This window comes from Gopherus evgoodei, chromosome 2 (genome assembly GCF_007399415.2).
Source record: "Gopherus evgoodei ecotype Sinaloan lineage chromosome 2, rGopEvg1_v1.p, whole genome shotgun sequence".
NCBI lineage: Eukaryota > Metazoa > Chordata > Testudines > Testudinidae > Gopherus > Gopherus evgoodei.
Window position 1 is genome coordinate 261724966 of NC_044323.1, and position 23586 is coordinate 261748551.

A 23586-nucleotide genomic window follows, 5' to 3' on the forward strand; every position below is an offset into this window, starting at 1 on the left:
TAGAGAGATTTGCAATTCCATGGCACTTTTCACAAGAGTAGAGGTTTGCCCAACTGTACATGGCCAAAATTTACCCTGTCCTCATTGCTGTGTTGTAGGATAGTTGGTTCCATTATTTCTTTGATATCTATAACTGATCTGTCAAAAACAACGAGGAGTCCTTGTGGCATTTTAGAGACTAACAAATTTATTTGGGCATAAGCTTTCGTGGGCTCCACTCCGTGCATCTGGTGAAGTGGAAGCCCGTGAAAGCTTATGCCCAAATAAATTTGTTAGTCTGTAAGGTGCCACAAGGACTCCTCATTGTTTTTGCTAACACAGACTAACATGGCTACCACTCTGCAACCTGAATTGTCAAAGTTCACTGCATTGGCTGAATATCAAGGAAATATAGTCAGTCTATTTTTATTCTCTGTATGATAATCAGATCCCTACACTTAGTTCAAAATGACAGTCAAAAATGTCTGATTTCTGCTTGAGGAGTTATATTAATTGTTGCCTGGCTTGATTTTATTTCTACATGAATGACCTCAGAAAGAGTAAATGCAGCTGTCATATGTGTTATGTGATCAGTTTTTAGACCTGAAATTGACCTCTTTGAGAAGAGCACCTATACCTTATACAAGAATTCTTATATAACACGATATTGACCATTATAATGTATACATGGTTTATATAGTATAGAACATTTAACAAACCATTCAGTACATTATATAAAAACTCTAAGGCACTTACCTCAACATTTCAGATGTAAATGCTTAAAGCATTTTGTATGATGTTTCCTGTTACAATTCCACTTTTATTACATTATTCTAAACTATTAATGCATTTTCCAGTCACTTTGTGTCTGAGATTGTTTCAGACCACTCTGTCACATACGGCATGCTATACTGAAAGACATTATTAGAGACATGGTAGATGAGGTAACATCTTTTATTGGACCAACTACCTCACCCACAAGGCTACCACGACACTATATACATTATTAGTTATAGACATACATTTCCTTAGCTACAGGCCTGATCCTGTAGGGTGCCTTCAGTGGGAGCTGAGAGTGCTCAGCACATTGCACAGGATTGAGCCCAGATATGTGAACACAAAGGGTCAGATACACACCAGCTGGTCTATCACTAGGTTCTCCTAGATGCTATGGTAATACAAATAATAATGATTAGTGTTTACACATATCAATTTTTCTCATCCCAGAATTCTGAAATGCCAAAATTAGGCATTTTACATATTCCGGAGATTATTTATGCAGAAAAGTGCATTGTATCTTTATAAACTGTAGTGCTGATCTAAGAAAAAGGGGCAGTTTCCCTTTAACTTACATGAAATCTAGGGTAGCAAGTTTAATCTTAAACTGCCAGGGTTTTTTTAAATGAAACTGAAATTCTTTGGGGAGCATTTTAAGTCTACATAATGTTTGTGTGATAGTGATTGTGTGATGTAACCTTTAAATTAACAGATATATGTGTGAAGATATGTACCTGCCATCTGCTTAGTGGCTTCACATTTGAAGATGCGACAGTGTATTAATTATTCCACCTAAAGGCTATAATGTTTGGATGGAACAACTTATTTTCATGATGTCTGATGATTCTGAAAATGCCCCCTTTTGCCCAAACCATATACACCGTGGTGACACTCAGTTCCAACCAGTAGCCGCGTGGATTTGATACACAATTCTATTTAGAGTGGGAAGGGTTTCTATAGATTCCAAGTTATACATTTCAGTAAAAAAAGTACTTCATTTTGGTGGGAATCTAATGGTAGAATTTGGCTGCAAACTATTATACCTTTAAACCCAGAGCTCTTTAGCCATATTGTGCTCCTATTAATCTTGGTGTAAATGCAGAGTAACTCCATTGACTTCAATAGGGCTACTCTGGATTTACACCAGAGTAACTGAGTGCATACCTTTGTCCTTGACTACATTAAATATACAGAAATACTTTAAAAATAATTGTCAGTGATCTTACAGAAGCAACTGAATCAACAAAATTCAGAATTAAACTTTCAAATCACCTTAGAGTTCAGGAACACAATGAGGTATCTACACCTAGACTTCATAATGCTTAACTCTGTTCAGAAGGTATTTGTGGTGTACTGCATAGAGGAGTTTTGAAACAAAAAATAATGGTGCTTGCTGTATACTATTTTTATATTTCAGTAGCCATAATCCTTTTCTAGCTCAGCAGTTTCAAACCTGTGGTAGTGTCTGACTTCTGAGAGCAAATTGATTGCCAGAATAGTGTCAGACTTTCCCCACATGCCATATAGCCTCATTCTTTACACTTCTGTTTTGTTAATGCTGTTTAAAAGCAGATTTTTAATGGAAATGGAAATTTTAGAGGATCTGATCCAAAGTCCATTGATATTAATGAGATTCCTCCCACTGACTTGAGTGGTCATTGGACCTTGGATAGATACTCTGCCTCAGGGTACTATACTGCTGCACATTACTATAGTATCTGACACTTTCCATGTAAAATCTGTAGCAATAGTGAAGTCCGTAATGGACTTAATGGAGTTTCTGGCACTTCAGTCTTTTCTGGGTTAAAACTCTGCTTAGGGGAGGGCTTGTGATTTTTTATTTGATTAATTTACATTTATTGGGGGTTTATTTAGGTTGATTTGTATCAGGATTTTTTTGTTTGTTTTTGAGTGGGGAGTGTTGTTTGTGTATTGGTTGGTTGGAGATCTTGAGCAGAAGAAGTGGGTGTCAGTATTGTGAGTGCCACTCTTAAGTCCTTTTGGGAACCAAGTTGCAAGAGGCTTCCAGGACTCAGTTCCTATAGTGATGAGTGCAGTATAAGTACCTAAATATAACAGAACAGCAATTGTAAGATCTATAAAATCAGGGCTGGCTCCAGGGTTTTTTGCTGCCCCAAGCAGCAAAAAGGAAAAACAAAAAACAACTTGCAATCACGATCTGTAGCTCTACTGCCATCGCTTCAGTGTTCGGCGGCAATTCGGCGGCTGGTCCTTCGCTCCAAGAGGGAGTGAGGGATCCGTCCTCGAATTGCCGCCAAAGAGCCAGACGTGCCACCTCTCTCCGTTGGCTGCCCCAGGCACCTGCTTGCTGAGCTGGCGCCTGGAGCCGGCCCTGTGTAAAATAAAACTAAAATTTGGGATTCTGTCAGTTAAAAATTAAATTGGTAGGAAAAACTGGTGAATATTGAATGGGTCCTGATCTACACTGGCAGCTTTATAAACTCCAGTTCTTGTAGTCAGTGAGTTAAGGGATGCCTTTTTATATTAAGATGACCCTTTAGAGAACTGAACTCTGGAGATGAAATCTACCCCTCGTGTGCAGACAGTCCTATGTGCTGTAAGGCTCTTTGTGCTTTCAGCCCGACATTAACGCCCCAGTCCTGCATCTGATTCCACACTATGGACTTCTGTACCCACATGGAGTCCCATTGAAGTCAATAGGTAAAAAGTTAAGGGCTAATAGTGTGAAACACTCCTGTGAGGTCCTGAATGCCCTCAATACCCACTGAAGTCAATGCAGACACTTTACAAGATTGAGCCCTAAGTGAAATTTGCAGTAGCTCTGAGGGGCTGTGCAAGGCACTATACACCAAAAGAAATCTCAGGGCCATTTGATGACTAGTCAGTAAAGCAATGCCCTCTATACTGTAACATATCCAACACACATTAATTGTCATATCAAGAAAAACAGACCATTTCGTTATATATAAAGGTGCCTGAAATAGAGTTGCTTCCATGATTAGCATGTAGAGGACTTTAAGTTTCTAAAGGTCATGTCAAAATTAGGGCATAGACTTTCACATTCAAATGTCTCATTTAAGTGCTGACAACCAGATTCTCCAAAAGCTTTCATTGCTTTATGACAGTGCGTTTTTCTTAATTTGGAAAATGGCTGCCATGGCTAACTGAACATAAACTCCAGCAACAAAATTATCAGCAAACCTTGTATGTTTTTTGTTGATAGATATTACAGCACTTACCTTAGTTGGAAGCAGGGTGTTGTACCTAAATTATTTTGTTTTCTGTTTCTTCTTTTTCTTGGCATATTGTTGCTATTTGTTATTTTCTTATGCAACTTGTAACAGCATTATACTGGAATATGTTTCTGTGGCCAACTACTGTCAGAAATACCAGCATATAGATCAGAAGGAGCTTTTCCACAGTATAATTAAATAATGCCAGTGGACTGCTGCATTAACACAGCTACAATAACTTTATGCAGCATGCGTCACAGGCTACTATCAAGTCAACATTTTTAGACAGCTTCTGCCATTTATGAAGTGAAGTCTGAATTATGGGTGGAGACAAGTTGTGTCTCATAAAGACATGGTTTCAGGAACCAAATTCAGTTACACTGTACTAATCTAATATGTGTTGGATCCCTAAAGTGTGGAATACATGCAGTTATAAAGAAGTAAATAGGAATTTTTATTTTGTGAATGTCAGTTTGAATATTATAGAATACTTTAGACTATCTGGATTCATGTGCTCAGTAAGAAGGGCGGACAAGGGTAGAATGAAGTAAATGGATAGGCTATGTGAATTTTCAATTGTTTAAAATCACTAAATATTATCTATATATTTATTTATATTGTTTAGTGTATGTTTTTTCTCAAATATATTTCTTTTTAAAAAGATATATACTTTGATTTCTATGTACCTTCTTTTCTCATCCTTACTGAAAACATTAAGAATTAACATATTTTGTTGATCTCCTCTCCAGTTTGCAAATTGTCCTGTGATCTCAAGGTGCAATATTATTTTAATCAAAACAGCATTACTTTAACTGACTTAAGTATTCTGCTCTGGTTCATAAGTCTTAATTAATTACTGTTGAACTATATAGAGTGTGCCAATGCATGGATAGACCATTCACATGTCTAATTATACAGAGTGTGACTTACCCTATTTCATAGTTTCATTATAAACACCAGAAGGAAATGGTGAGGATGTTTTATTTAAATTAAGACAAAAAGCCTTCAAGTTTTGCAAATGTTAAAATAATCCATAGGGATTTTTTTCAAAGCTCCTTGATGGTCATTAAGGTATAATAAAGGAGGGAGGGTCCTGTGCAGAGCTAGTAATTCTGCTATGTTCCTTTTTAAAAATCTGAACATCTAACACGTACTTGGATCTCAAAATGTCTAATTTAGAGTGTTTTTTGTTGTTGTTTCTTTTTGTTGTTGCCCTTTGTTTTGTTTTTTTCGTAAAGAAAAATCAAACTATTTAATTATTTTTCCATTTTAGATATTTTTTTAACCTCTCTCACAAGTTCACCTTTAGAGGTTGAGACTTATGTGTTGAAAAGAGAAGCAGGGAAGATCATTTTGAGATTTTCAAATAATTGCTGGCTCAATCATTCATTAATCAGGATTTTCAGATTATAGTTATCAGGGCTAAAGTCATCCATTAACTGCAGTAGACTAACGCTTATGATGAAGTTGATCCTTAAAGTAGGAAATGTATGAGAATCAAGAGAATGGAAATCAACTACTGTCAGTTGTATAATAGCAAAAATATTTAAGGGTTGATATCAAATTACTAAACACTGGATGCTCAGAAAATATCAAAAAATATTGAAAAAAGAATGGCGCTAGAAAAATGACAGGAAACCAATTGCTATGCAATTACTCAAGGAATACTGAGGGAGAAGTCCTTGTATTGGGAAGCTATATGGAGACAGAGGACAGTAGCTAGCCACTGAAGGCTAATCCTGTCCCTAATGTACCTTTAATCTGTAATTTTTAAATTTATTTACTAATTCAAGATTAGTCTATTAAAAGTATATAATTTTCTAAACAGCATTTTTAAATCAATAAACATTTTATATCTCAGTAAAAACAAAACTTTGTAGCTTAGTGTGACATACTTTAAAACATCAAACATGTATGGATCCATACAGGAAAAAAATGTGAGGGATAAAAGTCACAGTTGTTTAAAGTACGAATCATCTTAGGTTCACAGCAAACAGAGAGCTAAATCCATTACTCTTTCTACTACATATATAAACCAGTATATAATTATTGCACTTTAGATCTCAGAGGTGCCAGGTATCTCCAATTCCCACTGGTCATCTCTGAAAATCAGATCATCAATCCATAGCAGTGACAGCTATGGGTGCTCAGAACTTCTAAAAATTAGACCATATACATCTCATAGTTGGCATTTCCTTTACTGAACGTAAATTTGAGGACTAAAATAAGTGCACAGTATAGTCCATATGATATGGTGTGTGGAATGTCTTGTATAAAGTTTTTGCTATTCCAGGTTTTTGAGAGCCTGGTCTGGAAATTGTCTAATGGGCTTCAGGACAACAGTCTCCTCTGGGATATGAAAAACTCCCTTTCTGGAGCTCTTTGAGATTCAGAATAGTCCTTTGATGGTGTTTCTAAAATATATTTATTCCATGGAAGTTCCAATGGCAGTGTTGTGCAGGGTCTTAAGGAATCTGGTTTTGGGTGTTCCGCTGTTTTATTCTCTTGGTCTAGCTGAGCTTAAAAGTCACATTTAGCAAGATAACAATTTTATTCTGAAATTATCAATTGATTTGATATGATGTTATGAAAAGAAATGTGAGTCATGGGATATTCACACAATCTCTTGCTTGACCATTTAGAAAAAAAACACTTAGTCTGTCACTCCAAATACAAATGAAACACACTATCAAATAGTACACACTGAAACTCTGACTTCACAAAATCATTTGTGGAGTTCCAACATAAAGTCATCAAAAAACGCATTTACATTTTGTCCAGTGATAATCAGTATTCATATATTGGAAGAATTTGGTCAGTGTTTTTGACTTCTATTATGAATGTTCTGCCATTCGTTGCTTTCAGTTGTATGTCCGGCACTATTTTCCTCAGACTAAAATCTGAAGGGAAGTATTCAGTGGTGTGAGTCACTGTGTATGCTGTTAGATTCAGTTCACATCAAACACTATTCCACATGATGTGGGCAACATTTTATGGACTCTTTGGGTGAGAGACTGTTTTTTCTCTTTCAAATGTAAGAATTTTGTTTACAACTCAGTAAGCATGATACTGAATGTAAATAGGCTACAGGCAAAATCTAGCTGTTCCTACATTTAACTGTGTTTATAATTAAAACAATATTACCACAGATAATGATTTTTCCCGTGAATATTTTGTATTCCTTTGTTCTAATATTCAAGAATAATGTAATTGCGGGCTTCCCATATTCTCTTTTTTGTTTTCCTATTGGCTTATTATATCAGTCTGTGAACCCCCTTCCAGACCTTTATCAAATGGTTTCTTTATGGTAAGAAACAAATGCATTTCTCCTTCTGTAACTTCATTGGCAGTCTGAAGACACTCAAGACAATCTGCCGACGTCTGGGCCTACTGCAGCAGATTTGGCCTGGCTGCCCCTCTGTCCCAAATTTTAGTGAATGGCACCATGACCTGGCACACAAATCCACTCAAATTTGGCCTAGCTGCCTCTCTGTCATGGAGGGTGAACTGGGCCAACTCCGCTGCTCTGGGCAGCTTCCTAGAAATCTGATGCCCTAGGCAACTGTCTACTTTGCCTATAATCAGACCAACCCCTACTGCTTAGCTGAAGCTGGAATGACAAACAGGTTACAGGACAAAACTCAGTTAAAACATAAAATATATAATGAGGCCTAGACTGTGTCTACAAGATCCATGCATAGAAGGGGCCCTCCAACATGTGGAAAGAGGCCCATTACATATGGAAGGGGACTTGGCCTCCTCTATAATACTACAACATCTCCTGACAAACGCCCTGGAGGGTGTTCCATGAGTGTTGGGTTCTCTGCCATGGAAAATGTGTGGAGGTGGGGCAGGCCAGGGGTAGAGTTACATTGAACTCTCTCAAGTCCCAGAGAGCTTAGGCATAGTTATCTTTCTCATATAACAGTATTATCTAGGCAGCTATATCTTCTATGTAGACGAAACTGGAGGCAACCATGGTTAAGAGAAATCTTTGATATTGCAGCTCCAGTGGAACCCCACTGCCAGGGAGACAGGTAGGGAAATGTTGAGGGGCATAGACAGTGAGGGGGAAGTGCAGATGATTTCCTAAATCTGTGAAGTGTGTAGGGTTGGCTCCCACAGGAGACAAAAAGATTTGCAGAGGCTTCCCTAATGAGATAATTAGGAAGGATTTTAGAGGCGGGTGGAGGGAAGCTTCCTGGCAGAGATTTCCTCTCCCAGACCTCCTCCCAGTGGTTTTAAGCATGGGAAGCATGGATGTGGTTCAAAGTAAGGAAGTTTAATAGTCTGTCCCAGAACTACATGGGATCTGTCCTGATTCTGGTTCTATTCAATATCTTCATAAATGATTTGGGTAATGGCATAGAGAGTACTCTTATAAAGCTTACAGACAATACCAAGTTGGGAGAGGGTTGCAAGCCCTTTGGAGGACAGGATTAAAATTCAAAAGAAATTGAGAAACTGGAGAAATGGTCTGAAATAAATAGAATGAAATTAAATATGGATAATACAAAGTACTACACATCGGAAGGAATAATCAATAGCATTAGCAGGGGGTGGATCATTTGATTGCCTAGTATGTTCATTCCCTCTGAAGCACCTGGCATTGGATGCTGGGCTAGATGGACCTTCTTCTGTTCCTGAGCACAAATACAAAATGGGAAATGACTGCCTAGGAAGGAGATCTGGGGTTATAGTGGATCACAAACTAAATATGAGTCAACAATGTGATACTGTTGCAAAAAAACCCAATCATTCTGGGATTTATTAACAGGAGTGTTGTAGGCAAGACACTAGAAGTAATTCTTCTACTCTATTGAACACTCGTAGGGCCTCAACTGGAGTACTGTGTCCAATTCTGAGCATCATGTTTTGAGAAAGATGTGGACAAATTGCCAAAAGTCTAGCAGAGAGCAGCAAAATTAATTAAAGGTGTAGAAAACTTGACCTACAAGGAAAGATTGAAAAAATTGTGTTAAATATTTTCAAAGTTCAGTACAAGCACTAGTTATAATCTTTCCAACTCCATCTCTTCTGTGAGATGGAGATAATTACCGGTAAATATTAATAATATACCCATTTCACAGAAGAGGAAATTTGTTCATAGAGAAGACACACAATTTGCCCATGGCACACAGTAAGGGCTTGGCTACACTTGCGAGTTACAGCGCAATAAAGGAATCCCAGGCACACTAGCTCACTACCCATCCACACTGGCAAGGCACGTAGAGTGCTCCGACTCCACGGCTACAGCCCTGCTGGTACTCCACCTCGGCAAGAGGAATAATGTTTGCTGTGCCTTGGCTACAATTCACAGACGTCAGTGTGAATGAGGTGTTGTGTTACTGCTCTCTGATTGGCCTCCGGAAATGTCCCATAATCCCCTTAAGTCAAGTGGCCACTCTTGTCATTGTTTTGAACTCCTGTAGGAATGCAGAAATGCCCTTTCAAAGCTCCATTTCTGACAGCCGGCATGCAAGCGATTACTGTGGAATACTGTGTGTGAGAGAGAGAGGCAGGGGGGAGAGGGAAGTCTGCTGCTGTCTGAACTTACAAGACAGCATGCTGACATGCTCTCGGCCCCCCCAAAACCCACTCTCTCTCCCTCCATATACACACAACACATTCTCTATCACACTCCACTCCCCCCCCTATTTGAAAAGCACTTTGCAGCCACTTGCATGCTGGGATAGCTGCCCATAATGCACCACTCCCAATGCTGCTGCAAGTACCACAAATGTGGCCACACCAGTGTGCTTGAAGCTGTCAGTGTGGACAGATTGCAGTGTTTTTCCTACTGCGCTCTACGAAGGCTGGTTTAACTCAAAGCGCTCTACATCTGCAAGTGTAGCCATGCCCTTAGTCAGGGCTAGAAATCTGGAATTCTTATCTCACAACTCCATACTGTGTCCAGTAGCTTATATAGTCTCTTTTTCGTCATACAAAAGGTATGCTACAAATTTCCTGGAAATGCTTTAGTAAAAAATGGCAGAAATAGATTAAAAATGGTGTAAATCTTGTGGCATGCTTGAAAGCAGATTCTATTGTTTGTCCTGGCTTCTGTAAAAGTCACAGTGGTAGTTGCTCAACCAGTGGGATTTTTTTCCCCTCTGTGTCCCTGTCATATTTCTTTTCATTTTTATGCAACAGTTTTTATGGAAATCAGTTAATAGTTCAACTGAAGTGGAACTAAGATTTACTGTTTTTACATTCCATATTCCAAAAGGACTCTTTAGTGAAAACTAAAATAAATCAAACCATGGGCAATTCTGTTCAGAATTTTGCAGTACTTGCACATATCAAATATTTTATTTTTAGTGCACTTTAGTTTATATTAATAGGCAGAATGATCTGCAAACACAAAGGCCATTTTACATCTCTGCTTCAACCATTTATTTGAAGACAGGTGTAAAGGTGTAGAAAACTTGACCCACAAACCTTTTAGCCACTGATTTCAATACTGTATTTCAGAGTTTATTTTCGTATTTTAGGACAGATTTAAATTTTAGAGTGAGCTGCAAACAAAAAATGTTGACTTGCATTCCATCCTTAGCTTGAAACCAAGTTTATCTGCAGTTTGCAAGTAACTGAATACAATACAGAATAGTCCAAAGTGGAGAGGATTAACTAGAGAGAATTCTGTCGCTGTTAGCTCTGACGAATCCATTATTTGGGTAAATTAGACCTGTTATCCCAATTATGGAATGTACACATTATTGGTTCTATCGGTTACTTGCTATTTTCACCCTCTCCCCCTGGAGAAATTTAACCCTTAAAGATTATTGAAGATTTTATAACAGAGTTAATATATATGGCACCTTTACACAGCTCTGGAAGTGAAAAGGGGCTTTGAAGTGGCATAAATTACATTTACACCCACTTTAAAGCCCCTTTATGCTGCCCAGCGGTGCACAGGGGGTGGGAGAAAGTGTCTAAACATAAATGACAAGCAGGCTCAAATAGGTTTATCATTGATAAGGAATATGCATAATTAAAATGTACTGCATGGAATATCTGGGGTGGGATTTTTTTTTGTTCTAATAAAAATATAGTGATACACAGCCTTGTGAAATATAAGGAAAATGATGTAATATGAGTGGCTGAATATCAGTGCAGCATGTGTTATTACAGACAAAATTTGCAACAGGATATGTCTTCACTGCAATGTAAGCACAGGGTTAGTAAAACTCAAGTTAGCAGACCCTGCATTTGTTAACTTAGGGCTTCAGGATCTACACTCATTTGTAACCCTAGGTTAGGAATTGCTGAACCCTGGGTCTCAACCTGGGGCTCCAACATTGTATTATGTGGGCCTGAGTCCAACCACTCATATTCCAGGCTTCCTAGTGCTCTCCCAAAATGTGGCTGCTCTAGCCCTTTGTTCATGGCACAGTGTGGAAAAACTTGACTGTCCAGGGGACAAAAGGTCAGACTGTGGGATTGTGGAATACTTTTGGCAGATTTCCAAAGCATGAGTGCAGTGGGGCTGTGTCTACATTGCAAAGCAACAGGGCTTGAACCCTGGGCTTCGGCTTGAGTCAGATGCAGATCCTCCACCTCCATGGGATCCTGGGACCAAGCCCTCGGTTAGTGCGATTTGTGTGTAGATGGAAGTTAGGCTTGAGCCTGATTTTGAACCCTAGGTTTACATTGCAGGGTAGGCATACCCATAGCCTCATTTTAACATTAAATTGTGTACGCTCTTGTGGAAACTTTAATGTCATTTTTTTTCTTATTTAGTTGCTCACGGAAGAAGAGCAAGGTTTTTTCCATTTATTTGGCTCTTTCTCTTTTTTTATTTGGTCATATCTAACATAACTTATTAGGAATACTAGATTATAATGATTTGGAAATTAAAAAATGTGATGCTCACTGTAAAAATAGCTAGTGGCACATGATTACAAATACACAAGAATCACTTTTTATGAGTAAAGAGGGATCACATGTTCCATCTAAAAGCAATTCTTTACCATAGTGGAAGAATAATATTGACCGTTTAACTTCTTATTACTAGGCATGAATATTCCTTTCAAGAGACCAACTTAATAAAAATTTGCTCCAGTGACCTGATACTATAAGCATCTTGCATGAACATCAGTTAGGCATTTTGCATTCAGACCCTATATAATAATTTATTATTGAGGAGTTAATACATAACATTAAAAACAATTAATGTTTCATTTACCGGGCATTATATATATAGGTATAGAATAGCCACTCAGAAAGCTCCAGTTGTATGAGTTCTAAAGCAGTTTTGTCAACTTGATGCATCTTTTGCATTATTGCAGAATAATTCATTAAATACAGTGAAAGTTTTACAATAGTAAATAGCCCTTTTTTTTAAATAGCCAGTGCTTTGGTGCTTAGAATATATACCTATCTCATAGAACTGGAAGGGACCTGGAAAGGTCATTGAGTCCAGCCCCCCTGCCTTCACTAGCAGGACCAAGTACTGATTTTTGCTCCAGATTCCTAAGTGGCCCCCTAAAGGGCTGAACTTACAACTCTGGGTTTAGGAGACCAATGCTCAAACTGCTGAGCTATCCCTCCCTCAAATACTGCAGATTACTTCATATCCAAGTACTATATAGTCTATTAATAATGCTAACAGACTGCACCACTAAGGAGACATTCTATATGTTCTGGCAGCAAGCCTCTGAGTTTGACCCCCCTATAAATAAAAAACACTCTATATATATATATATATATATATATATATATATATATATATATATATATATAATGCTGGAGGCAAAGTGGGGGTTTGGGGTGGAGGCTGACAGCTCATGACCCCCCATGTAATAACCTCACAGACCCCTTGTGGGGTCCCGAGCCCCAGCTTGAGAACCCCTGGTGTAGACTAACAACCAATGAGGTCCACGCCCTGAGTGCTGACAAGACACATGACATTTAGTGAATGAGCAGAGGCAGTAGTGCTGCTCCCTAGGAGCCCCCTATCGAAAAAGTAAAGTAGACACAAATGTGATAAAAGAAAACCTTGACACCGGCTGCTCTCTCTAGCACTGTCTCCTCAATTAGCCTGCGGCCCTTCTCCCGCTGCTTCATCTTCTGGTTTTAGGGGACTCACTCGCTAGCTTAACTCTTAACGGAGAGCGGAGTCGACAGAGAGTTTGCTGGGCGCCAGCAGAGCCGGGGCTGGCTGGGCTCCTGCCTTCACCCCGCACGGAGCGGTCAATGCTGACTCCCAGCTGCGACCCGGGCGCTCAGCGGGCGAGCTGCACATGACATGGCTTTGGCTCCGAGCGGCAGCAGCAGGGCTCGCTGACGGCTAGTTCCCGGGCTCGGCTGGACGCCGCCGCTCGCTCTCCCCTGAGCCAGCCGCAGACGGCAGAGAGGCGCTGGGTCTAGCGCCAAGCCCGGGAGCGCGGTCGCCTGCTGCCTGGCGGAGCCGGCCGCTCCCTGTGCGCGCGCCGAGCCCCGGAGCCCGCGGAAAGGGGCCGCCTGCTCTCTGCCCGCTGCCCGGCCGCGCAAGCCGCCAAGACGCCTCGCTTCTTGTACCGCGCCAAAGGCAGGATGGGCCGGCAGGGGCCGCGCGCGGGGCGCAGCGTGCAGAGGTCCCCGAGCCGGAGCAGCCTCTCCGCCTCCTTCGAGGCGCTCGCCGTCTACTTCCCCTGCATGAGCTCCCTGGAGGAGGAGGAGGACGATGGCGGTGAGGAGCCGGGCGCGGGGGAGGCTGGCGGCGGGGACGCCCCGGGCGGGCGGTTTAGCCAACTCCCAGGAGCGGTACGGGGGCCCCGGCGCGGGATGCCCTGAACGCCGGGGTGACAGCGAGAGCCGGGGGGTCCCCGGGGCAGGCGTGAGCTCAGGCAGCGCGCAGCCCCCGGGTGCCGGGAGCTCCGGGTGGGGCGCGCGGTGCCATGCCCCGTGCTGGCTGGGAGCACTGGGCCGAGGGTGCGGGTTGGCCCTGTCACCCTCAAGCAGAGCGAGCGGGGAAGAGTGTCACTTCGCTGTTTAAAGCGGTGGTTGGGTTCTTCTGGGGCACTAACGTGCTTAACTTCGAGCTTCCTTTCCCCCCATTTAGATGAGGATAGTGCGAGGACCTCGACGGTAGATTGTTTCCCGCTTTTAAGTTGCTTCCTGTTTACATTTTGAACGCCCCCAAGTATATATATATATAATTGACTCTGTTATGTGTTATTACAAATGATAATGTGCTCGGAATTCTCTGTGTTAATGACACGCTGCTTTGTAAATCAGAACTGAGCTGTAATTTAGAAGAAGCTTTTTACATGGTCAATAAAACCGTTAAGAGTAATTTTGACATTAGATCATGTACTAAGTATTGTTTATACAGGAAAGTGTTCCTGGGGTTTTCGGTTTTATTTTCTTTAGTAAACTGTCTGGAGAGCATTAAGTACAGTCTTCTAAGACTCTGTTGGCAATATTGAGCTTGCCACCAGTTCTTACACTGAAGTTAACACACCAGTTCCAAAACAGTTCCAGTCCTTTTTGAATAATTAAATACTGTCCCTATTTAACACTTCCTTAGTAATTCATTCCATGGATGTAGGCAGAAGACCTAGTTTTAGAGCCAGAGTCTGTAAATCCTGGCTCATGTAAATAATCTCCGTTCATGAAAGTAGCCCCAGTTAATTCAGTAGAGCTATTAGCATAAATATGATTTACTTACGTGAGTTACAGGATCAGACCTTTACGTGAAGAATACTGGAAATATATTTTTCCAAATAACAGTAGTAAATTAATTCAACTCATATTTGACTGTAGTTAAAATAGATAATTATAATGGAAAATTAGGAAAACTGAGCTGCCTAATTAACACAGAGCCTAAAAAACAAAATTGTATCTTTTTATCATTTCCCGTTTGGAGTGTACGCATAGAAAATGTATGTACTTACGCATAATACCAAATTCTTGCTAGGCTACAAATGATTTTTCTTGAGCTCATGTTCTGAAAATTGACTTCAGAAAAAAATAAATGGGCATTTTCGTAATTTTACAGGTAGAACTATTTTAAATTTAATTGGCATTTATCACAAGGAATTTAAGGTTTATGTCTTCAGAAATAGTAATTAAAATATGCTCCAAAAATTTCTTGTTAAAAACATGCTGTTTTTAAAACAATTAAATTACCATCAATTATGCTGAATGTATTTGATTTTCTTTTAAAAGAACATCTCTACATTTCAGAACAGTTATTCTTTCATTTTCTAGCATGAGTTACAATTATTATATGTATCCTGTCTCATCAACATGGTATTGGTGCACCTAGTTATTTTATTTTGGCCTACTTACTTTGTTTCTCTAGGTAAATAATTACTATTCAGTAGGTGCCTTTGTATGTTAAAAACTGATGATTGGTATTTTAATGAAATTTCAACCACCTTAAAGAACTTTTCCAGTGAATGGACAGAAAGTCAGTAGAGGAACAACTAGAATATCTAATTAAAAATTAATTGGCATATATACAATCCTTCCTTTACTTACTTTGCAATATCAGTTTGTATATTTTCCCATCCTGGTTGTTTTTGACTTTTTATCAGAACAAAAAAAAAATGTATGTACACTTCGTTAATCTCTAATAACTGACCATATTCAGAGTTCAACCATATATGACAATGATTCTCATGTAATTTAAAGGAAAACATTGAAATATGTTTCCCACAGAATTTGGGTTTCTTCTGCCTGATATTTTGGATACACATGAGGTTATAAAGGGAATGAAAAGGTGTGGAAGTCAAATTCATCTCTCAAACACACTCAGTGAATCTGTGAAAATAAACATAAGATGTATTTGATGGGCTCCAAGTAACCTCTGCACACAGATCAGGATCTGCCATATTCTGAAACATTTTATAACATTACTTTCATGTGTTGTTAGATCCGATAAGTAGGTATGGTTTGATCCAAAGTGAGCAGTATACACAAACAACCTCTCCCCTCCATGATCTTTGTACGCAGTCATCTGAAAAGGCAGATCCCAAACTCATTTCATGAGTAAACTGTTCCAGCCCTGAGGTGGAATAACTGCTGCATGTGGTGCGTAGGCAAAAGTAGATGTCTCACCATATGAGCTTTTACAAAAATTTTCAGCTAAATCAGATATACTAGTATAAATGGAAAAATCTGTCTTTCAGGACATTTGAGTGGATTTGTGAAACTAACTGGAGGACCTTTTGTCCATAAACCATTGAACTGAATACACATATATGTATTTTTACATCTAGAAAGATACAATGTGGATAATAATCTTCATTTTAGAAGTGATCTAAGTGTAAGTCAATCAAATATTAATCAGAGTTAAGCTACTATTTTTAATACTATGTTTGAGAGAACATAGCCCAATGGAAATTGATTATAGAAAGATTTAGGTCCTGACTCCCCACCACATCCAAGTTATGCTCAAATATAGTGGACAAGGATGGACACAGGGAGCTCCCTGATTCAGAATCACTTCACCCTCAGTGCAAGTTAGTCCTGCCCATAGGCAGAGAATTTATGACAGTGGACAATTGGGTGTAACAAAACTTGTTCTACTTTACCACTGCCTCCAGCCTGCCTCCAGCCTGTCTGCAAGAATGCCCCCACGGGGTCGCAGTTGGGCATAGAAGGTGGCAGAGGTAACTCAGAATTCCCCTGCACAGGAAGAATTCTCCACTGGCAATCTTCAGCCACTTTAAGACTACTTTGCGCCACTTAGCAGACTGGAAAAGCTAGCCCTTAGTCAATTTATGATATAAATTGTATTGCTGAGATATAATGATTGTAACAGTCATGAATAAGAGATAAGAAATTGAGCAACTTTTTCCAGTATACAGAGTGCTTTATGTTTCCTAGTTGCCTATATGTTGAAGAATCTGTGTGGACATCGAAGTTTCCTCCAGTTACTTATTCTGAATAACATTTTATTTCATTATTATGTTTATCGATGGTATGTATAGTAAAAAAACATTATTAAGAAGCTAATTCTAGATTAGACAGCCAGGGAGAAGTGTATGGTAGACACACACACACATCAGTAGACATCCATATGGTATTAGAGCAAAGCCTGAGTCACATACAGATGCTATCAAAGGAATTTTTTTTAGCATCACTGTGCCACATTAACTGAAAGTTAAAGTTTAGCCCCTAATGAAAGAAGTGTTTGATATTTGGAAAAAAATTAAATCACATTTAGCATGGGGAAGGGTTTGGGTGACAATCTCCACCTGTCTAATCCAGCCACTTTTGAATATGAAATCCTGGCCCCATTGAAATGAATGGGAATTTTGACACTGACTTCATAGAACTCAGGAATTCACCTGTGACTTGAGTTTGTGATTTTTTTGATGGCCACACTGCCACAGTGTGAGATTATTCCATGAGGTACAAATGGTGAGTTTGAGTTTTCTAAGCCTTTTCTGGGCTCTGGCAGAAGGAAGGCCTGATTTTCACTACCACAAGTAGCTACATACCACAGTGTGGATCCAGCCTGATTTTCACAGCAGTGTGTAACTTCACATATCTGACATACCAGCAATGCCGCCATCAGTCTAGACAAGGCCTAAGTCAGGCACTGATGGTGTGTGTGCTTCCATATCATAGAAATGTTACCTGACCTAGATAGAAAGCCAGCCCTTACCAACAAGTGAAACATTTTCTAAATACCACTGAGATACACACAATGTTTGGGTAGGATTTGATCCTTCCCCATATAGGGACATGTTAAGCCAACCTAAGACCTGGTAGAGACACTGCTAGCTCAAAGGAAAAATTCATTCGTGGGTTGGATTAACCGCAGTGACAGAAAAACATCTTCCGCCACTGTAGCATGTCTATGCTATTGCGCACCATCAGAACAGCTGCAGCACCATAAATGTGCTGTAGTAATGTCTGTAGTGTAGACAAGCCCCCACTTTAACTGGCTGATCAGACCAGGTTTTGATTGTCAAAATGTGGCATAGGAACTGGAGTGCACCAGTGAATCTAGCCTGGTTAAGAGAAACACATTCTAACATAGTAAAAAGAGATTATTCTGATTAGGGGCTGCTCCCCATTTTCCCCCAGAAGCCCTCCCCATGCCTTCTCATCCTACACTCCTTTGGACTAGGGACCTCCTCCCCTTGCAACCTTTCCCAGAGGACCCAGGCATGTCTGTGCCTCCTCCCTCCCCCGCATGCCAGACCCTCTCTGTCGGAGTATAAGGGATTCAGCCTGTGCTTTGTTTTTTTCATAAAAGCACCCCACCCAGTCCCTTGGACTTGTTCATAAAAACTGACCCAGCCCCTTCCACTCTGAACTGCTAGCTTTTTGCAGTTTGGCTTTTTTCATGAAAACACCTTTACTTCCTCTTCTTAATGGTATTGTGATATTGGAGTATGATGTTAAACAGCAGCTTGGCAAAGCTGCCTAGAAGATACACTGAATCAGCAAAGCTCTCAGCTGCCCTGGACTTAGCCCCTCCATGGTCAGCGTCACCTGCTTTTACCGCTGTTCTGTAAGCTGGAGGTGATTTCAGGCAGCTTGTACGTCTGTCCTCATCCCCAAGTGGACTTAACCAACTGCAGTCAGATACCGTGGCGATGAGTGTGACATAGATGTCTATATCTTCTTTAAAAAAATACTGAAACAGCTTGAGCAAAATTAAAAATGTGACTGAAACATAGCTTGCATATTCTGGGACCCAAGTCTATCAGGAAAACCAAGGGAGAAAATTAGAAAAGATCTACTGACAGGCTGACATTTATTAGACCTATTAGAATCAGAGCCTAATGCAACCTGAATATTTGACTGAAGTGACTGGATGGAGCTTTAAAACTATTCCTCTTTTGACTTCGTTGGGTGTTTCCCATATAGTCAGAATAGTAAAACCCAATGGCACCATTGCTTCAGCTGGAGTTACAAATGTGTATCCGGAACTGTTTGAAAACATCTGCAGTCCCCACTATATTGTGAAACTTGCACTATATCTAGGAGAGTGTTTGGGACTAAACCTTGGCAGCAGGGGTCTGTTTAAATAATGTTCTTTGTGCTGGCTGTGGTCGTATAGATATTCATCTGTTATATCTCACCTGAAAAAATAGGCTTTAGGACTGTCTCTAATTTGTGTAATGTTAGTAATGTCATCCAACTGTTTGGCAAGATTTCTCTCATTAAGCTCTAACAAAGGGTGGTGAGTTATTTAAAAACTCTCTACATTGCTCAAAAATGTTACACAGATCCTGTTGATAATGTGTATAATGGTCCTTTGCAGCTTTAACAATAAACAAAAGTTGGGTAGAGGTTGGTTTTACTATGATTATTGTATGTTTCAAATGTATACTTTTCTAATATATATATAATAGTAATAAAACTGCAATAAAAACAATTTTTAAAAAGGCAGGATTTCTCCTAAATATGTACAACATTTACAGTTTACAGAAATGTATTCTACCCAGGACACTACAGAATTCCTGTTAACGTTAATGAGCGAATGAAGAGAGTATACCACCTAAATTATATGAATGCATTTTACATCATAACCCAGAAATGCAATGATCTTAGTAGTTTTAACATAGACTGTCTCTGAAGATGATCTGCTTTTGACCTCTCTAACTAGCAAAATTAAAGTCTAGGAGTTGAATGGTTTGATAATGGGGATATATATCTACTTCTCTAATCCTCATATAGACTATATAAAATAAGAGTTTTAGTCAACAAAATTACTTGCTCTATTTTTTTTTAGGGATTTTAATAGTTTGGGATGGGCTTGATTCATCACTGCTTTGTACTTTGTGTAGTCTGTGCATGCACGGTTCAAGGTGGATGTAAAATGGTACCATTCTAATATGGCAGCATTTTATACTCACTCTGCACAGGTGTAAATGACTATGCAAAGTACAAGGCAGTTGTGAATCAGGCCCATGGTGCATGAGGTTTGAGAACATTACTCTGACTCTGGACGATAGCAAGGGAGAGTTGCTGTGAGGAGTTGTGCTGTCTGTTCATATCCTATTATCAGGAATTGTACATTTGTAAAGAAAAGTAGATTAGGGTAATTTAATAAGCCTACATTTGCCATCTACTTATTTTTCTGTCCTAACAGAAATAACCAACTTCTTGGGTTCCAGTGCATGGACCACTCAGTGCTGTAACAATATCAATAAAGTTAGCCATAGCTAGGTTAAAGTGTTTAGGAGTTAGTTAAAGACAAAAGATCAGAAGTTGTTATTTTATTTAGTGTGTTTTGTATATTCCCAAATCAGCAGCTGTACTGGAATTTACTTTGCAGAGTGATGAATTGAGGTTTACTCCTTGTAGCTTTGGGCAAAAATTTCAGAAAGTGTTCCATCATAAGTATTGTGGGTCTATCCTTGTTTCATTTTGGCCAAATAAGCAACTAAAGATTTAGCACAGATTTTTTTTTGTATTAGTAGTATATATTTATGCTTTAATGTCAAATACTTTTTCTGTACAACTATAAAACTTTATTCTTGGTTTATTCGCTGTTCCACTTAGATTTTCTTAGATAAAGGATGATCACATGAAATGTGAATTGTAAATATTATGGGTTTTATATTTATTGTATCTTACAATGGGTCATTTAACAACAATAACAGTTTAATGGTGAAAATCGTAAGGTTTGAATTATCAAAGTAACAAGGGGCAAGAGAGAGGGATATATTCTCCTTATAGGTGCACAGACACAACTATCACTAATGCAAATACAAGTGAGTACAGAGAGGAAAAAAGGAAGCTGCTCAGAAATACCCAGAAAAAATAAAGGTGTGGTGTTGTGCAGTTAAGAAGACAGTCTCTTTTGAGACCATAAGACAACTCTAAATTGACTTCTGTTGAGCGCTTACCAATGATTCCTCATACAACTTTCTTTCAACCCCAATCAAGGGCTGGGGATGATGAGGGTGTTTAAAGTTATTCCAGATTAGGAACCTATACACACACATAAAGGTTTAGGTTAGTTTTGGACTGGTAACTTCGATGCAACAGCAATGTTCCTTCTTCCACTCAGCCATCACTCTGGCCTCTCATCTGAACTGAGTCACTTGTTTCAGATAAAATGGATAGGGGAAAAGAAGAATATTTTAAAATGAGAAACCACAATAGCCACACTCAGAACAGCTGGTGCAATACGTGCACCTGTGCTGAGCCTTGAGCAGCTGTTGCTCTGATGATTCTTTTGCCTCTGTCATAATTTCACAGTAAATCAAGTTGCGACATATGTGTTCATTCTAAGTTTTGTTGAAGAGTCAAGGCAAATTAGAATTGTCACTCTTCCTTACATGATTAATAACAGTTAACGACAAGACCAAAAAACCATTCTGAAGGTGTATTATAGTGACCTTGTAGAATCATGCACAGTGGAAGTGTTCTATCATGTTTGCATAGAGAGTATAACAATGCTGATTTGGAAATGATCACTACTTGAATACAAATTGAACAAAAACTAACCCTGAATGGGGAGAAGAACATTTTTTTAAAAGAGTGTAATATTGCATGTCTCTTAATGTGAAGAGTATGGGGTTTCCGATATTGTGAACCTTTTATGTGGCCTCCACTTTAATGCAGTGTACAATAGATAGATGCCTGTTTGGTCATGTAGCTGTGTAAGAATATTCTTTTGTTCCTGTCATAGTAACTGGATTTTAGATCAATTCTGGACCAATGTTGGAAGTTGGCTGTCAACTTCCATTAGTTTAATCTAAAGAATAAAACCAGTAGACACTTGGAACAGTACAAGCAGATATAAATGAAATTGTCACCCTTTGCCCTTATTTTTCAGATCTAATACAAAGCTCTTAGTTCTTGTATTTATGTTTATTGATATTGATGGATGTAATTAATTTTGATGTAGCAATAACTGATTTTGCTTTATTGGATGCTAAATTCATATGAGTGGCCAAAATTTTGCAGCAAAGTTAATTGTCCTATTATTCATCATATCACTGTAGTGATTAAAAGTAAAAGCCTTGGGCAGTATACAGGCTGAAGTCAGCTATTTATCCATAGAACAAGGCCAAGCAACTGGAATTCAAGCTTCTGTACACTCTTCGCTGGAATTAGAGATACTATAGCACCTCAGACACGACTTGGAATAACCACCTCTAGTTATGAAAGAGGGAAGTTCAGTCTCTATGCCACTTCAGTACTTAGCATTTTTGTCAGGCTATCAACAAGTGCGGCACCTGGAGAATAGATCATAATCCCTAATGTCAGATCACTACACCCAAATTCTACTTTATTCATTTTTTCTTCTTTGTCTGTCTGTCTCAGTATCTAAAATTAAAATAGAACATATGTAAGCACTGATGTCTACATTTAGGTATAGAGATAGAATTTCCATATTATTGTGCATAAAACTAAACACAAGCTAAATTTCTTCTGCAATACATAGATAAAGCTAACTAACTAAAAATAATAGGAAAGGAAAAGGAAAGATCTGAAATAGGGATCATATTTTGTTGTTCACCTTCTTCACTAATAGATAGCTATAACTTCATTTAGCAAAATGACCAAATGCTTTTCAACCTGAATCAGACCATTTCTGAAATAGTGTAGGTTTTAGTTTAATAGTGACATTTCAACACAATCGCTGGAGAAGAGTGCATTTATCAAAGGACAAAATATTTGTAAGTACAGTCACTTGTGTGTGTAATAAATCTAATTACCTTTGTGAGTTGAATATATTTCAAGGGTTTTTATATTCTCGTTCTCTCAATGCTGTTATAAAAAAACAGCAACTCATAGAACCAATATATTTAAAAAGATATACAATATCACAGTCTACTGATTGTTGTGTCAAAGTGTCTGTTGCTCAAATACAAGTGCACAGTATTTTTAATATATATTTGTATACTCCTACTTGGGCATCCTTCTGTAATGTATATTGTCTATATTATTGCCCTCTAAGTAAATCTATTTATTATAGTGAGATACCACTACGTGTTTTGGTCTGTTTTTACAGAAGCCGGTGGTAAGAAGCTGCGGAGCACTGTCCAGAGAAGCACAGAGACTGGGCTGGCTGTGGAAATGAGAAACTGGATGACACGTCAGGCCAGCCGGGAATCTACAGATGGCAGCATGAACAGCTACAGTTCTGAGGGAAAGTGAGTAAGATTGACTGGTTATGATGTTCTTGTCTCATGTTTCTCCACTAAACTAGTCCTATAAAAAAACAGGAGCTGAATCCTAAAGTCCATACTCAGGGCAGAACTCCCATTTAAATCAGTTTGCTTGTGGGAGGTTTTCCGAGTAAAAACAATGTCTAAAATAGCAGAGTCCTGTGGCACCTTATAGACTAACAGATGTATTGGAGCATGAGCTTTTGTGGGTGAATACCCACTTCGTCGGATGCATGTCTAAAATGTTCTTCTATGATCTGTATATGGAGGGATCTCCTACCGCCTGTGTGTCAGTTGTTAATGTCACTTTGCAGCACCATCACTAAGACCTGCAGACAGTTCTCAGTCGATATAGGATCTGAGTGTACAGGTTGGGAGGAATACAGATGGGTGTACTAAGTGCATCGTACCTCTTGTAACCTGGTGGAGAATCTGTCATCAGGAGTCTTTCTATTCTGTGAAACCTACTTCAGGCAGAGGACCTCTAGCACGTCTTCCATGATCCACACATTCTATAATCTGAACCTACTTCTTTT

The 23586-nt window shown here is 39.2% G+C and overlaps 1 protein-coding gene across 34 annotated transcripts in view; it reads left to right on the top strand.

Annotated features, from left to right (window-relative positions):
* RIMS2 (regulating synaptic membrane exocytosis 2) overlaps window positions 1-23586 on the top strand; it is an 884385-nt gene that overhangs the window by 853432 nt on the left and 7367 nt on the right. For all 34 annotated transcript variants that reach the window (XM_030553644.1, XM_030553646.1, XM_030553647.1 and 31 more), the window contains one exon: window positions 22894-23035. In XM_030553644.1, coding sequence (XP_030409504.1) covers window positions 22894-23035 — 142 coding nt within the window. The remainder of the gene's footprint in view (window positions 1-22893; window positions 23036-23586) is intronic.